This window comes from Cyrtonyx montezumae, unplaced genomic scaffold, assembly GCF_038088225.1.
Source record: "Cyrtonyx montezumae isolate F1298 unplaced genomic scaffold, pur_monq_1.0 scaffold_0, whole genome shotgun sequence".
Taxonomy (NCBI): domain Eukaryota; kingdom Metazoa; phylum Chordata; class Aves; order Galliformes; family Odontophoridae; genus Cyrtonyx; species Cyrtonyx montezumae.
Window position 1 is genome coordinate 12,019,892 of NW_027071824.1, and position 17,622 is coordinate 12,037,513.

The following is a 17,622-nucleotide window of genomic DNA, read 5'->3' on the forward strand; positions in this document are numbered from 1 at the left end:
GTCGTTTAAATAGTGATCACAATTTAGGCATTCATTTGTATTGTCTTCTGGAGGGACTCTGGCACCAAATTTGTAAGATTACTATGCTTTTCTCTTATCAGATAAAGAGTTCTGCTACTTCTGAATTCCTTTTTTTGACAGTCCATCTTTTCTTTGCAGTTTCTTTGGCCCCACCATATGATTAGTACAACATAGTGTGCTGTGTGGTCAGGGAGGGCAACAGTAATTTCCTTCATATGGGAATTAGTTTGGGAATAATTTAGTGAGATTTTAAATACAACTTTGTGGGGGATTTACTACCTCGTGTAAAATTCTCTGTTGGATAAGAGGTCTCAAGACTGGGAAGACTGGTCTTTATTTTATAGGCATACATTAGACATTCAGCACAAACTGTCTTGCACTACAGTTCCACTTGTACAGTGCTGTATTGCTTGCTTATGAACAGAACTGTACATGAAGGCAGCTCCTTCTATACCACTTGGTAGGGAAGATGTTTAGTGTACTTGGCTTCTTCATAAACTGATGCCAAACACAGTTTTGTCCCTGATTATCTGGTCTGTTTATGCCCATAATGTAGCATTAGATCTGGAGAAGATTCTCAGTTTTTCATATAAATGAAAATCTGACTTGAACTTCTTCAGGTGGTTGATGTGTTTATCAGCTATTTACAGGACTTTATTTAATGTTGGAGATGTCACACTTCAAGTTCTTTTTTCAGAAAAGCAAGATGTCTTGCAACCTAAAGCAAATAATTACAAAATAATAACACTCTTGGCACTATAAACGGTTAGGTTATTGTACAGCTATTACAATCTTTTACTGTACTGATTCTAAGCAATACCTTACCCTAATACAAAATAAGGCTTTTCCTGATAAACTTCATTTTGGGAATAGCTGCCACAATAACTAACATTTGCTATGATTTGTTAAGATAAATAAATGACAGGAGTAAAATCGGTGATAGTCCAAGACAATGTGGCAGGTCTTGGCAATCTGCTGCTTTTAGCACACACTCTTGTATGAAGTATAAAACACGGAAACTTATTTGTAGCTTGCGTTCCAAAATGTTAACACTCAAGCCCACTATATATAATCTATGAAGAAGATGGAAATAGATCTTAATACCCTACAGTGAAAGACTTTTTGTGCTTCAACATTTTATACAACATAGAGCCTCCTTCAAAGCTCTTGCCAGTATAGTAAAAACCTCACTGCCTTGAGGTTTAAGGCACAATGAGGTTCAGTAATCTGGCTCTGTCAGTGGCTCCTTTCTATGTGTATATATATTTATATATATATATGCAAGAACCTTAATTTCAGCAGTTGTTTTTCGTTTGTTTGTTTGTTCTGTTTGGTTTTAATACTTCAAACATGCATTCAGTGACTGCATAAACTGCTGAGGTTTAAGTATCTGTTGAGGGAAACCTCCCCGCAGTGCATGTGTACAACGAAGGGAACATACCTCATTCAGTGAATCCTCCCAGGATGAGTCACAGTGACTGCCACTTTCCTGGATGTCTAAGATGATATTAGGGATCCAGTTTCCTGGAACAATGAAGCGACCGATCACTTGACATTGAATGAATAAGGGAAGGTAAGTCGGGGATGCAAGTAGTTTAGGGGTAGTGTGAAAGACAGCTATTGTTTTTTCTCATGTCTCAAAGCTTGCTTTCTGAGGCAGTTTCTGGCTTATCTAGGAGGGGAGTGGTTGGTGTCAGGCAGCTGGCATCACTTTGTGGACAGCTTTACATTTGACAGCATTTCTTTGGAGGTGTTGCCTTTGAAAGGGAGAGCTCAGGAGTGTTGACTGGCCTGTGAGCAAATAACTGGTACGGGAGGCTGGAGGATGATACCGCTGTATCCTGTGAAGGCAAGATCAACTTGGTGTAGGTAATTATTTTACCTTCTAAAAAAGAAATCTGATCTTAGTCCTCTATGATTTTCTTTTTTCTGGATGAACTATTTGTATTTCCATTAACTGAAAAATGTTCATGTCTAGTGTGCATGTTCTGTGCTTTCTCCTTCTGAGCAAGAGTGGGTCCTGGATTTTATTGAACAAATGAAGCGTTTAAGGAAGAGTCCATCTCTGGTACTTAATTGCACAGCTAGTCTGCCTTAGCGAAGTCTGTCTGAAATATTTTTATTTTACCCTTCTCTCTTGTTCTGCTGGCATGGTCTTGAGCAGCCTTCCTAAGTTTTTGAACATATCGTAGAATTCCTGGTAGTGGAACTCGTTGATCATTTTCATATGCTGTGATAAAAACTGAAGGATAACCCTGAAATTAGAAAGCAAAACCAGTTAGATACTTGGCAAATGATTATCTGTTACAGTGAGTAAACACATTTTTCTCTCTCTATGTAGGAGAACTACTTGCTATGATTTATGTAAAACGTGTCTATTACATAATTACTTGTTTTTGAAAAAACATCTTGTATCACTAACTGAAAAAGAGCATTTGAATCTGAAAAATGACAAATTAATATTAAAGGATCGTCTACTTGCGAAAGGTAATCAAAAACTATCCTCTCCCTACTGCTAAAGGCATGAAACGTCTGCATGCTGATGATTACACAAAAAAGGAGTAATAATGATGGAGTTGTTACATCTTTAACAGGGCAGTAAATGAGACTTACTTTTGCAATCTTATATGCAAAAGATTTTTTAATACAGTAAGATCTTAACGGGCTATGTAACACAGCCAACACTTATTCAAATAAAGATTTCATCTTAGATAAAATTCTCAAAGCTATAGCTTCTTTTCCATTTCATTGTTTGCCTCTGATGGTATTTATTCAGTGGGAAGAACCATATCCCTGCTGCAGTGAAGTCTGGATAACCCAGTAAAACAAAAGGAACTCCCCCCAAAAGGACGTATTTTACAAACTGAGGATTGTTATGTCATAGTCCTAAAAGCAAACAAACAGAACGCAACAACAGAAAAACCCAGCTTTTGAAACGTATTGGTTATTTAGAAGAATGCATCTGGTTATTTGCAGCAGTCATTATGACTTGAAAACAAGTGCTAAGATTATTACTGAAACAGACACTGATTGTGTTAATGATTCATTTTAACACAAAGTTAACACAAAGCAGCATCAGTTTTAAAATGCTGGATTATAAAGCACTGAAAGGGTAAAACAGATTTAAAAAAAAAAAGAAAGCAAACAAAACTGACAACAACAAAAAAGGTATTTTTTTTATAATTCTTTTCCTACAAAGCACTACATTTTACTACTCTTCCTGTGTGAAATACTTTACCTGTGGCTTAATATTGTGGTAAGGACAGTAGCTTTTGATGTACTTCATACATTTTTCATCTGCTAACGGATTTCCCCATTCTTCCTGTTCTTCAATTGACAGTGGGAGATGAGTTTTCATCATTGTATTTAGAACATCTACGAAAGGTGCCTTAAAATTATTGAAGGAGAAAAAAGGCAAATTCTGAATTGGGATGTTTCAATTTCCAAAACTTGTAAAAAATAAACAAAACACAGGTAAATGCCACAGAGAAGGGTCTGCAGCAGCAGCTCACCTGTAAAACCACGGCTCTGATAAGTTCTGGATCCCTGTTGCAAATGGCTCCTGCCAGAACTCCTCCAGCACTGGCAGCTGTTAGTGCTGTATATTTTGGCTGAGAAAATCCTAGTTTGTGCAGCAGCATGATGCAAGCCTTAAGGTCATGGACACCTTTGATTTTGTTATGTTGACATCCATCTTTGTGCCACCTAAGGCCTAGCTCTCCTCCACCCCTGAAATTTAAAACAATTCAAGCTGGAGTCTATTTGGAAAGTGTTACGAGTAAAACTTCAGATAATAAAGGACAGCAGCAGCCACAAAATCGCACAATCATAGTCTGCCTTTCCAATTCACTTTCTTTTCTTCCTGTCGACCAATTTCCTCCTCACTTCCCCTTGCAGTTAAAATACACTACATACAAACAAACAAAAAAATCATATGATGAATGGCGAAAATGCTATCAGCAGTGTCAGAGAAGTCAGTATGAAATCAAACACTGATACAATCTTTTTTTATATAGGCAACTATTAAAATGGTAACTAAAGCATTTTCTATTCTTGTATCACTATCACTGGATTTATTATTGACATTAAAAGGCTATTTCTCAGCTCTGTGCCGAGATGCTCAAATGCTTTTGTGCAGTGTAACATTTGAGACTGTCAGTAAGTTTCATTTTTTTCTAGTTTGAGTTCCAAATATGAGAGGACACATTTTATTTTTTTATTACTTATAAAATTTTAAAACTATATTTAGTCGTGTTCTTTTTCATACAACCACATTTCTGGTTTTAAGCCACCTAAAACGTTATTCCAGATTCATGTTTAAAATCAGTCAGAAGATTAGTCTGCCAAAATTCTTCACTGATACTGCTTAGGATTGATTTGCATCCTAAGATACTTGCAGGGATAGGAGGAAGCACTGCACAATGCCTGCTGTTTTATTAGCAGACTGTATATATCTAATTTATCTTCCCTTACCTACTGAATTATCTCCAGTGTAAAGTCTGGTGTACATACTGGTTACTACTAAGTTTGTAGCTAAACGGGGGACAGGATTTAGGAAATAGAAGAATGCAGAAGCAGGTTAAACGTTTAGTTGTACAAAGGCAAATGGTTTTCAGAAGGCACAGACTCTGCATTAGTACACAGTGCCCTCAGAAAAGAGGGTGGCAGCTTATCACAGTGATCTAAACATGTCAACATTCTTTTTGAGCAAAGAAGAGATGAAAAGTAATGAGACTTCACAAGATTAAAACTTTTAATACATACTGTTGACTTTATATACTGTGTTCATGTTCTGATCTTGAAAGTAGCTTTTTTTTTTCACAGAGGAAATTTTATTCTTTGTTTTAAAAGGGGTTTTTACAAATCTTAAAAATTCAAAAATCATGAAGAATTAGAATTAAGTGTGTGTGTGTAGGTGGGGGGGGAAGGAAGGAACATTTCTGTACCTCTTCAGCTGCAGATCAACAAATATTGGACTATCCCACTGATGAAAATATGAATTCAGTTTTATATTTCACTTACCTAACGTGGCAATATGCTAATATCCAGCCCTCTTCAATTAACATCAGATTCTCTTCTTTAAAGCTCATGTTCAAATCTATGCCATAAGCTCCATATACATGAACTAGAAGTGGTTTCCTGTGTAGCTCTTTAGAATTCATATTATGAAAAACTGTAATTGGCACCAAAGTTTCATCCTGGAAATGAAGGAGTATTTTAGACATTTCAGAAATCTCAATGACACATGGCAATGAAAACTTCAATTATTTATTTTAAAATGTGTTTTTTTGATTACAGTAATTTTTTTTCACTTAGATTGTACAAAGCACTCTTGAAAAATAAAGCAACAGTCTGAACCTCTGCTGTGTAGGCTTATAGATGCAGAGTATAAAATTCATTTAAGTGCAACACCTGAGGAGTTTTTAAACTACCAAAGCACCCAAGTCTTCCTCCTCCCTGTAACACTGAGAAAATCTATTATTAACAAAATAGTTTACCACTTACTGCAGCACAAACTCTTTATTAGCATCACCAATTTTTTAAACTCAGGCTGTTAAAACTTTCTTTTCTTGATCTATACTGCATAGATGGGTGTCCTTGTCAGCAGCTGACTTATTTTTCTTGTGTATCATAGAGAATATGATAGCATACATCTATTAGCAAGTCTGAGTTATGCTACGCTGAGCTTCCTGACTGATCACATACTGTTATCTCCTCTAGCATACCCAGATCAGTGAAAAAATCTCATCACCACTTTCTTTTTCTTCTCTATAGCACTGGAGAAAACGCCCACTGGTAAGTACAGCACCAACTGCTCTTTTACATTTTTAATCTCTATTCCCTGCCAAATGCATTTTCTATAAATGGGTGGGGATGAAGGGAAGAATAAAGGGAATGGGGAAAGGACTGAAAAATCTTACCTTGCTTTTAGCTAGTAAACGTGTAGTGTGACAATTCATAATAATTGGTACCTCTTCTGCAGCTTGTTCAATGAGATTATTTTCTTTAAATGAGTATGCAAAACGCCTAGGGGGGTGTACTGGAGAGGTGAGCTGAAAATAACAAGTGCTGCTGGTGTGTTCAGGATGAGATTCCAATTCAAATGTACAGGCCCATGTAGGTAGCTGAGAAAACACAACATTTCAAGTGAGACCCTTACACTGCTCCTGTAAGTTCTGCCTAGTGTGTCCTTCAGAGGAAAAGATTTTGAATAGCAAGCTAATTATCTGCAGCTTGTATGCAACAAAAGCTGTATTTCTTTTACATTCAATAATAGAACGGTCAGAAAGTGAAAGACTTTGGTAAACTTTTCACTTAAGGCTATTGGGTAAAATTCAATAATGAGATAAAACAAAAATAAATCTAAATTAAATCCCAGTTTTAAATGGGCATTTGTACAATTTATTTATTTTTTAATTAAAACATTTGAAATGATTCTGCATTGTTTTTAATTTTTAGATCCCATTTCCCCTCTGATTTCCACTCCTGCCTGAACATGTTGCACAGCCAAGTCCATGTCAGTTGTTATGCTTTTGCTATGAGTTAGCTCAGTAATGCTAAGCCATCAAAAACCCCTGCCTCTTAACTTTGTTCTTAGTGCCAGCCATTGTGAAGAACAAAACCTTTTCCTGGCACATTTACCCTCAGACACTTACTGCTATTATATTTAAGATTTTTAACTCCACTAAGAATAAAAGAAATCAAGATTCATTCTTTGTGAGCAGCAGGAACATAGTCAAACCCTCTGCCAGGCCATTGCTTGCTCGAGTTAGTTTGTGAGAGATTTCTGAAATGGCACTAAAGTCAAAGTTCTCTGGAGTAACTGCAGACTCTCTCTGAATAAATAAACTAAAACTATTTTCAAAAATGAAAGGTTTCAGAGACCATACAATGTACTTTGCTGAAAACCTTTCCTCTGTAGCAGTTTTATAGAATGCAGCCTTGGTAGCTTGTTGGAATAACTTGCAAGTTCTTCAGATAGTACTTCTCAGGGAAACAAATCAATTAAATATTTCAGCTAAATGATCTCCAGAAACTGTGGTTTTGAATAGAGACACTTTCCACAAATATTTTGCAACATCTAGAGAAATGAAGAATTACTTGACACAAATTGTACTGCAGTACTAAGTTTTCCCATTTATTTTGGGTCAGTGACCGTATTTAAATGTCTTTTGGACTTTCTAGTCTTTAATCTCTGGGAGGCCTGTGCTTACTTCCTTGTGTAGATTCATGAATGTAACCACAAAATAAGCCCGGAAAAATACAGTGTTTAGGGAATCAACTCTTATTTTACTTCAGAAATCAACTGTATTGTAAAGAGTTTGATGGTAGCATGTTGAGGAAAGAACTGACTTGTGCTATAGCTGCTCTTTAACTTCATAATTGTTACAATAAGCCAGTACACAAAACTGTGAAGAACATCCACATGTAATACAATTAATCATAAGGCATAATGATGTATTTGTCTTGTATTACTTTCCAAACCACTCCTACTTTTGGAATTTATCTTTTGATTTGTAATGCTATATTTAAAAGAATGAAATAGTGCTGGAAAAAGTGTGTTGCTTGAGGCAAGCTAAAACATACCTGTATTGATTGAACTGAATGTGAAATAAAAGCAATCACATTCAAGTAGAGATAACCAGCTTTCTGCAGGAACATGATACAGTGATCACTGAACATCTCCAAGTCTATTAGCTTGGTTTTATCTTCCAGTGCATAAACTAACTGCCAGTTCTCCATAGCAGTGGAAGCCACTGAAGTCTTCATCAGCTGTAAGAACAAAATACAATATACAGTTAAGAGTTATAAGTTAGAGGTACAGACACACAGGTGAAATCGCTTAACATTCTAATTACAAAAGATTGTTAAGACTGAAACTTGAAGGTTTTAAATTCCCTTTACTTGGCAAAATGGAAGAACAATTTAGTAACAGCCTACATACTGATAGCAAGAGAGATCTGTGTGACAGATGGCAATTAGTTTTTACAACTTTTTCTACCTGTACTGTGTTTCTTTAAGACAACTAGGTTGGGTGTTAGAAGGGTGTAAGCGGAAGGCTGGATCATAGCAAGCTGAATGTACTTATATTCTTTTTTCCTACATATGTGGTAGGGAAATGTTTAAAAAATAAAGAATTGTGACATTTGAGTGACTACAATATATATTCTTGATTGAGTGCACAAAAATGAGGAAGTTGGACAGATACTGTGTTGACAGTAGATCACCTTTCCATGTCTGCTGCTTGGTACTACATACAGGACAACTGAGCAGCAAGGCATTTCCTCTCTCAGTAAGTGGTGTACTTTCAGCTATCAAAGAAAGGTTGCCTCTGAAAACATCTGAATATGATTAGAAAAGCTGATACTGAGAGAAACAAATTTATGGAAAAATCTGTATCTAAAGTTATTTACGAAAGTCAGTTCAAATATCAAATGCCTTCACTGTGTCCAGTAGAACTTAAAACCATTTAGTTATATAGACTGAACTGAAATTACAAGGAAGGGGAAATGGCTGTAAGTGCCATGAAATGAGTGTGCTTTTCCAAAGAAATTCAGTCAACTCAGCATGCTCCACATACTACTGTCAGTCTTTAAATCCATGCAACTCTGTGTACTTCTCTTAAATTATTTCAGTAAGCTGTGTAGCAGAGAATTAAAACTTTGCCTTACTAGTTCTGCAGTCTGCAACAAGCATCTGAATGAATGCTATGACTCTTATTATCACTTCGAATTACCTTATATTCTGCAGGTTCTCCAAATGAAGTAAGAATATATAACTCATTGTTTCTGTGTTCAACATGATAGATTACCCCTTTTGTTCGAGCTTGTACAAGAACAGGTAACTTAAAAGGATGTCTACAGTCAATCAGCCAAACTTCTGAGGTAGTCTTGCTGTTGCTATTGATAGTGAGGAAATGTCTATCTTTCGTGCAGTATATGTCCACAAAAAATCTGTAAGAAATGATTTAGAAAAGCTTAAACCTGACTTATATTCAGAAAGCACAATTAATTCATAATCATGGGCTTCCAATTACAACGTAAGAAACAGCGAGCTTGTAAATAGGCTGGACAGATTTCAGGCGATTTGATTCCCAAACCCACTTTTGCTGCATTTATCCCAGCATTCAAAAATTCCATTTTGTATATGGAACCTGAACTTGGCAAGGAAAACAGTTCAGTTGTTGTCCAAATGAATCCAGATTTCTGAATCATTCAGACTGGAAGGTCTGAGATGGACATGGGCTTTAAAATTCATGGAAAACCTAGATTATTATTATTTTTTGGGGGGGATACTAACCTTATTAAAAAAAATCTGAAGGATAACTGGAGTTAATAAAATTAATAAGAGTAACATGTGGAAACTGCAATAAAAAAGTAGGAGCTATTACACTACAAGGGTAAATCATTAAAAAGATCAAGTGCTAATGATGTAAGAAAAAAAAAAGCATGTGGCCTTCAGAAGACAGAATGGACCATGTCAGAGACAAAGCTGGAAAATGGGAACTGATTCTGGAACTCCTTTGATTTTAAATGCTTCTAAAATCTAGGAACAGAAAACATTCAGCAGTGTCTGGATGCAAATATTGGACAAGTTCAGGCTGCGAGTCAGATTCAAGTTTCTAAATGAGTCATACTAATTAACTGAAATGTCAAATCTTGGGGCATAGGAGTTTCTTTGCCATTTTTGAATCTTTAAAACTAGATGACTTTAAAAGAAATTGCAGGGTTGAGTAATGTACTCTGCATTGACAGCAATAACGAACCTTCTAAACTTGAAAATATTTGACTGGTGAAAGAAAGGAAGCCTTGGATAGTGTTTTCCACAGCCTTTAATTATTTGCAGGTGTCAGAATTCCAGTTTTTTTGGTATGATTGTTTTGTCTTTGCACCATCCTGACAGTTTTAGGAGGACACGGACACTGGAAGTTCTTAAGTCTGCAAGGAATCAGTTTTCTGCCTCTAATGCACACAAATATGGCAAGTGTGATGCTGCATTCGGTATAGATTCTAACAATTTGGCTCTGCTGACCTTACCTCTAAGAGAGTCAAGCAGAAATGCAGGTTACACTTCTCCCCAAGGACTCTGACCTTCATATCATTTTTTTTGTTTTCCTTGTAGCTTATTTTCTTTTTTTTTTTTTTTTTTTAAGGAAGTCAAGATATCTTCAGCTTCTAAAAAAATATCTGATGGCAAGAGTTGGCGATATGCAGAACAAGTTCTCTATGGCAGTGCAAAAGAATGTCTTGCCATCTCCCATGAACAACTGTGTTCAGTCGTGAGCTGTACTAGCACATGAACCTTTAGAGTAAGTTTCTAGTAGATTAACTGTAATGACTGTGACCTTCAGAATTATGCCAACAGTTTCCCTGTGGGGACATGTCAGGTCAGTGCATTTTGATTTTTACAAAAGTATGCATCGACTACAGCTAGAACATACAGATCTTATTTACTCCATCTCATCCGCAGGCTTCAATTTTTTTCATTTTCTAGATGAATGTATAAAGGCTATTTCTTTACTGAGTACGTAACTCAAAGTAAGAATAAGCACAAGTATTTATGGCGTGGTGTAAAGATCTGTCATTTTAGTTCTACATGGTTTAAAAACAAGTTCTGAACTCAGCAAGAGCCTTCTTGTCTTTCTAAACTGCTGCTTAAAGAAAGGTTATTGAGAGGGTATTCAGTCAACAATAGCTCTATCTCTGCGAATGCTGTAATGATTTTGTTTATCCATTACCCAGGGCAAGGATTAGCCTGAACTTCAGTGTTTTTTATAAAGTTGTATCAGGCATCAATAGCAGAGAAAACAAAATAAAAAACCCACAGTCTGGTTTATTCTGTATGAAACTGTCACGCTTTCATTAAAGGACACCCTGACCTGAGACTGACCTTGACATTTATAAACTCAGCTGAACTCATGAGGTAACAGAGAAAAGTTAAATCGCTGTTGATCACATATCAGGAAGGGAGGAAAGTACATTCCCAGACAGCAAAACAGAACTGAAAAATGCCTTCTACCATTTGAAATGTGATATGGAAGAATTTGTTTTCAAACCAGTTAGTCTACTTATTGAATACTACAGAATATATAATGGACTTATGTATTTTAGATGAATATTACCTTGCATCTTGTTCTGTATAAACTAACTTAGTATATTTCTCATCAGTGAAAGTGGTCATGAACACATTCTGGCATTTAAGGTTCTTCTGATTTGTGTAATACAGAACATCATTTGTAGCCCATTCTAGAAAGAAAAAAAAAGCATATCAAACTTGGAACAGTATACATACTATTACTGAGAGAAATTGGAGCTCCATGAACATTGGAAACTGATGCTGAAAAACATGAATTGCAGATGACATGAAACTGAGGATAACACTTCTACATCCCAGAGGCTGGGGTAGCACATAAGAAGATTTTTCCAAGTTTTCTTTACATGCCACAGATCAAAGATCTCATTATTTGGGGAAAAAAGTAAAATAAAAAGTTCTAGGGCCTAGGAAGAGAAAGTTTGTGACCCAATAGGGACTTCTGGTGATAAATAAGAAAAGAGAAGATATGTGGATGTTTAAAAGTGCATATAGAAACAGATGTTTGCATAGTCAGCAAGGTAGTTAATAGGATCTAAGGTCTGTGCTACTGCATGCAAACCATCAAAAGAAGCGACTGATTATGAATAAGTCTCATGGGTACTTCTTAAAATTATTAAATTTTGTTTCATGTATATAGTATGTATAATATAATTAATAATAATAATAAATAGAAATACAAATATATAATGATTTAATAAAAATTATCCAGTTTTCTGTGCTTGCATATGTATTCACATTAGAAACATATAACGGTATCTGGCTGTTCTGAAATTCACTAACCGCTCTAGCCAAATTATTGCCATTTAAGCCATTGGTATTATGTTTGGTATATACCCTTTAAGAACATATGCTATCTTATGCATAAACAGTATAGAAATATGGATCTAAGTTGTACAGACAGCTGAGTTTTCATGATGAAGACAAGCCTTTACAGGAGGAATTGCAGTTCTTCTAGCCTAGCATTTAAAAAAAATGTAAATTTTTAAGGACTTCAATTTGTCTGCCTACTGTATATCATGCAATATAAGCATGTACTAATTCTCTTATGGTTGGGATACCACTGGTACATTGCTTTTATCTGGGTAAATTAACAAAATGGGTAACTGCCCTTTTTTATACTGTCTGCCATAATCTGTCATGCCCACGTAGGCAACAGGGAGATGACTTCTGACATGTATGGAATCTTCCAGGAAAACCCTGAAGTTTGATTAAGGTAAAGTGAAAAAAATGAGCAGGTTTCCAGCAGGCCTAGTTTTTGGCACACATGACAAGCTTCTACTGTGCAAGTATGACAGTAAATTCTACCTTTTCTTAATTTCTTTTTTAACTAGGAATATCTTCCTATTGTTTTAAATTCTTGTCCTGCTTAGGCAAACTGCTTACTAAACTATATATCCTTGGTGACATCTAACAATATAATATGAAATACAAGATGTGGAACATCGTATATGCTCTACTGCACTATTTTTGCTCTCTTCTTTAATATGCTATTAAAATAACTCATTCATTTAGATTTAATTCTATGTCTTTGTAACAGCAATGTAAAACTCCATCATTTATGCTGAAAGAATGGATTGAAGTCCCAACTGTTTTTATTAAGTTCTGACCACATTCTAGAGATCAGTTCAAAATCCCAACCAAACACTTAGCTGTACTGAGTACTTAAATACTTTTCAGAGAAGGTTGAGTGCTTACAGCTATCAGTGACTGCAGTTGAAACTGCAGAGATATAATACCTACAACTTCCCATAAAAAGATCCTTATATTCCAAATAGTTATGTCAATAATTTTTTAGAGGAGCATACTGAATTCAATAAGAAGAATGATGTGCCAAAGTGTTCAAACATACAAATGCTTGGTTTTGTAATAAAGGAAAACTTCTATCATGAAAGGAGTCATTCATTCGTATCAAATAACTTGTAATTTTACAGTGTAGGAGAACACATCTCAAATAAGAAACAGTTCAACAGCTACAAAGATTAAACTAAAAATCTTGCTTCCTTATTTTTTAAGCACTATCACTGTTATTTATAGACTAAAAACAAGGTTGTACTGGAAGTTGATGTGAACCACAGGATATTTATAAACAACTTACCAAAACTAAACACGTTTGGAATTATTTCTTCTACAACAGGATCATCACCAAGTTTCATAATCACACAGGTTGCTTCTTCAGAGTTTTCACTTTTTAAGCTGGTAGCCAGGTACCTCTGATCTGGTGAAATTCTGATCCGCTTAATAAAGGTACCAGAAAAGCCCATATCTTCAGTGCTGAATAAAATGCGAGCATTTCCTTCGTCTATCACATTTTAACAAGTGTAAAAAACAAAGCAAAAAAAAACATAATTGAGGCATGTCGGAATGGACAGTATTTTTTGATACCAATATTTGATAAATACACTTAAAATACTACTGAAACCAAGGATTTCTTCTGTGAGATATCTGCAAATGCACTTGTGTAAAAATCAAATTACACGTACACCGGCATCTGGTCAATGCACTGAATTATTAAGTTTAGATTTGGGGGTTTTTTATTTGTTTTTTATTTCCTATATTCTTGAGGAACTTTGCCTTTTTTAAAATTTTAATTTGGGGATTTGAGAGGTTGATTCTGTAGTTCCTTTCCAGAAACTTGCCTCAGTTTCAGAAGACACTGTTTCCTTTATACTCTTTTCCCCATGCCTTTTCAGATTCAGGATTCCAGAATTATTCATCTATTGTTAAATATCATTATAAAAAAAATTCAAACATTTTAATAAACAGCAAATATGCTTGAATCTAAAAAGGTGTACTAATTATGTATGCACGACACTTTAAACAATTGTACTACGTTAGGAAGAGAAATCCCTTACCATCATCTGCTTTTGAACAAAATATGCAACCGTTCTCCTCAAAGTAAACGTTTCCTCCAAATCTTATCTGTTCAGTGCAAAACAAACATTTTTCAATTTAATTTATAGATTATCTCCTTAGAATCCCTGTATTCAGCATTCTGTCCAGCACAACCCTATGTAAATGATAGAGTACAGCACATATTTCATGTTGAATAGGGGTTATTTTCAAGTTAGGATACTTAAGCTACCTGTACATGTTCTAAGCTTATGGAATGGCTCAGATCACCTGCACCTGGTTCTTGTAGTCTTATTTTTCATCAATTATCAGTGGATTGTGTGATCTTAATTTGTTTCTGACTATGGTGAAATTATGGTCAAATACACTATTATAATAGGTATGAGCTGTTCTCAATGAGTGCTGTTTCTATCTCCAATTATTAAAAATGTCAACACTTGAAATTACCACCACAAAATAACTAGTGAAACAGTATTTTACAACAGGAATGGCTTTGCTGCCTGTTCTTTGTATTAACTGAATGTTTGTATTTTTTGCTACTTACCCTTGGGCTTTCCAAATTGAGTGTATACTTGTTGTGCAATTCTTCTATTTTTTCTTTAATTCTTATTGTCATAGCTTTGTATCTTCTTGAAATTTTGTTCCAATTTTCCTGCTCTGATTTCAGAAGATCCTGGTACAAAAGCTCTGATGTTGTTACAGATGTCATTTTTTCCCTTTTACAATTGATTTTTGTTCCTTCCTGCTGAATAAGGAAGGAAAACAATGGCTACAAACCAGCACTCTCAACTCCAATGTGAATATGCTGAGGCACTGATGATAATTCCTGAGCTACAAACTGACAGATCAGCTCTGCATTACTACAAGATTATGAATGTGGTTTCTGGATATTTAAAAATACTTTAAAGTTCTCTTTCAAATACACGTGTAATCCACAACTTTCCAAGAGGTTCCACAGGACTCTTTTTAATGAAGCTCATGATGATTCCCTTTCATTTTGAACAAATCCCATTGTATTTATTAGGAAGTACTACATACAGCTTTTTGCAATACTGTAAGCGTATCTTAGGGGAAGTTACAGTACACCTGAGGAAAAAGAAGACATCTAAAAAGTCCAGGGAGGACAGCAGAGGATCTCAGTGACAATGTGCATTTGCTCCTAACCAAACAGGTGAAGGCCACATGACTGACCCCTGGAACCAGTGCTGCAGACCAGCATCTGTAATCCTGTTACTGAATGGCCAATGCAGAAGCACAGCCACAGTTTCTCATACATCAAGATTTCAAATACTTTCCTTCAAACATTTATCTATGTTTATGGCACAGACATAGCAACTGTTTTATTGTGGTTAGAAATAATAGGGTTTCAACAAATATTTCAGACTTGATCTTTCAGTCATATTTGAAGAAACACCTCAGCTTGAAACAATTTTTGAGCAACCCTACATCTATCTGAAAACATCTAAGATAAAACAAACCAAAGTAGCAATCTTTTAAAACAACATTTACACATTATGTATGTAAATCAGTTTACAGGTTTACTGTTACTGCCATAATGCAGTAACAGTTTATTTTTCTAATACTGTTAGAAAAAGAATTTTGTTAGAAACGGGGACAGAAGATCTGAAATTACTTCAGACCATTTGATGGCTCTGTACATGATTACTACTCATCTATGCAAGATTTACTTACAGAAATAAAACCACATACTTCTTAAAGTATAATCACATCTCAACACCATTATTAGAAGTCATTATAGCATTTTAATACTATAAGCTATATGCTGACTTAGTGATCAGAATACAAAAGGCCATTTTTTTGAGCTCATCTTAGGATTGGTCTTTGGACACTTCGTCTCTCTCTTGTCCCTGATGTTTTCTCCTGACACTCTGAATCTTTTCAGAATATACTTCTTTTTTTTGCCCCCCTTTATTATTATTTTTTACAAATTGTTACAGCAGAAAACCCAACAAAAATGCAGCTTGACATCAACACAGTATAAGGAATTTGAACAAAAGTATGTGCCTTTGAATGTAATTGAAGCCCTAGCCTTTATTCTGCTTTAAGCCCTTTAGAAAGAACGTATTTCTTTGACATCTGAAAAATAGGGTTGACTTCCTTAACCGGTAAATCAAGATGGTTGTTGACACTGTCTATACATAAACTGCATACCTTGCAGGAAAATAACCTCCATGACAGGATGCTTCCAGGTGGCATCGTGTGGTTGCATGGACTTCTTGACCAGTCCAGGATGTGGCACTTGTTCAGTTTTATTTTACTATGAAGAGATAGTGCTTGAAGATGTTTATCCTTACGACAGTATCTAAGACTGAAGCTCAGCCCTTGGACAAAAGATTTTGCAGTCCAACACATGATATCCAAATGGTCTTGACAGTCAACCTGAAATTTATGAAAATTTCATGCTCCTGATCATTTGCACTATATTAAATATACAAAACATGGCCTGCAGGTAAAACTTCATCTTTCAAAGATCATTAGGTGAATCAGGTGAGAGCTGTAAAACTGAAGCTGTTTCATACCCAGTGATACATGCAACTGAGCTTGTGCATTAACCTGCATGTTAGTGTCCAGAAGAGGGCTGCAAAAATGATCCAAGGGATGCAACACCTCCCCAGTGAGGACAGGCTGAGAGAGCTGGGGCTGGTCAGCCTGGACAAGAAAAGGCTCTGGGGAGACCCTATAGTGGCCTTTCACAATTTAAAGGGGGGCTGTAAGAAAGAAGGGGACAGACTCTTGAGCAAGGCCTGTTGTGATAGGACAAGGGGAAATGGTTTCAAGCTGAAAGAGGAGGGATTTAGACTGGGAGGAAGAAGTTTTTTACAGTAAGGGCAGTGAGGCACTGGAATACCTTGCCCAGGGAGGTGGTGGATGTCTCGTCCCTGGAGACACTCAAAAGTCAGTCTGGGGGGCTCTGAGCAACCTGATGGGAGCTGTAGGTTCCCCTGTTCAGTGCAGGGCAGTTGGACGAGGTGGCCTTTGAGGGTCCCTTCCAACTAAGGTGCTTCTACACTGCTCCAACAGAAGGGTCCCTGCAGCTGGTAGTTTATCGCTACTTAATTTACCAACAAGCAAGGAAGATGTAACTACGCATCTGACTTAATGCTGCTTTCGGGAAGTTGGTTCCTTCAGCACTACCTTACAACAACAGAAGCACTTTTAGGCGGGCCGCTTAATGGCAAACAGACGAATACCACTGCGTTCCCAACCCACAAGAGAGGACGCCCCACGTGTTCCGCAGCCCCGCTTCCCCCGCCCCCCCGAAGGCTATAAAAGCAGCGCCGGCCCCGCCCCAGCCTGCCGGTTCCGTCCCTCACCGCGGCAGCACGGCCGTGCCCAGCCCGGGCAGCTCTTCCTCCGGCCGGGCTAAGATGGCACCGCGGCCGCGAGCCGCTCCGGCTCCCTCACGGCGGTGCCCGTAGCAAAGATGGCGGCGGGGCGCTTCAGCCAGCTGCTGCTGTCGAGCACGGCTGATGTCAGTCCCCGCGCGCTGTTTGCTTCAGTAACTCGTGTTTCACGCTGCGTTTCAGCCCCGGGGTGCTGAGCCCACGGGAACCCCGTTCTGAGGCGCGCTCTTCTCCCCCCTTCAGAGCCGCTCGTAGTACAGCCGGCGCACCGCGCCCCTCAGGCAGCGCGCCA

The 17,622-nt window shown here is 36.9% G+C and overlaps 2 protein-coding genes across 4 annotated transcripts in view; one reads left to right on the top strand and one right to left on the bottom strand.

Annotated features, from left to right (window-relative positions):
• The window catches only part of ABCG8 (ATP binding cassette subfamily G member 8), a 451,150-nt gene that overhangs the window by 248,380 nt on the left and 185,148 nt on the right, over positions 1–17,622 (top strand). The window lies entirely within an intron of this gene.
• On the bottom strand, positions 27–17,429 carry PREPL (prolyl endopeptidase like). 2 transcript variants are annotated; one of them, XM_065754485.1, is made up of 15 exons: positions 17,301–17,429; positions 16,138–16,365; positions 14,510–14,707; positions 13,968–14,034; positions 13,211–13,414; positions 11,144–11,267; positions 8,759–8,975; positions 7,609–7,794; positions 5,943–6,146; positions 5,044–5,219; positions 3,534–3,750; positions 3,260–3,409; positions 2,150–2,276; positions 1,463–1,545; positions 27–739 (listed from the first exon to the last, which is right to left on the bottom strand). In XM_065754485.1, exons 2-15 carry the CDS (start codon positions 16,336–16,338, stop codon positions 695–697), a joined length of 2,199 nt encoding a protein of 732 aa, XP_065610557.1. In that variant the 5' UTR covers positions 16,339–16,365; positions 17,301–17,429; the 3' UTR covers positions 27–694. The 2 variants fall into 2 exon arrangements, with proteins under 2 accessions (XP_065610557.1, XP_065610470.1); XM_065754398.1 differs by having other exon boundaries at positions 14,510–14,710.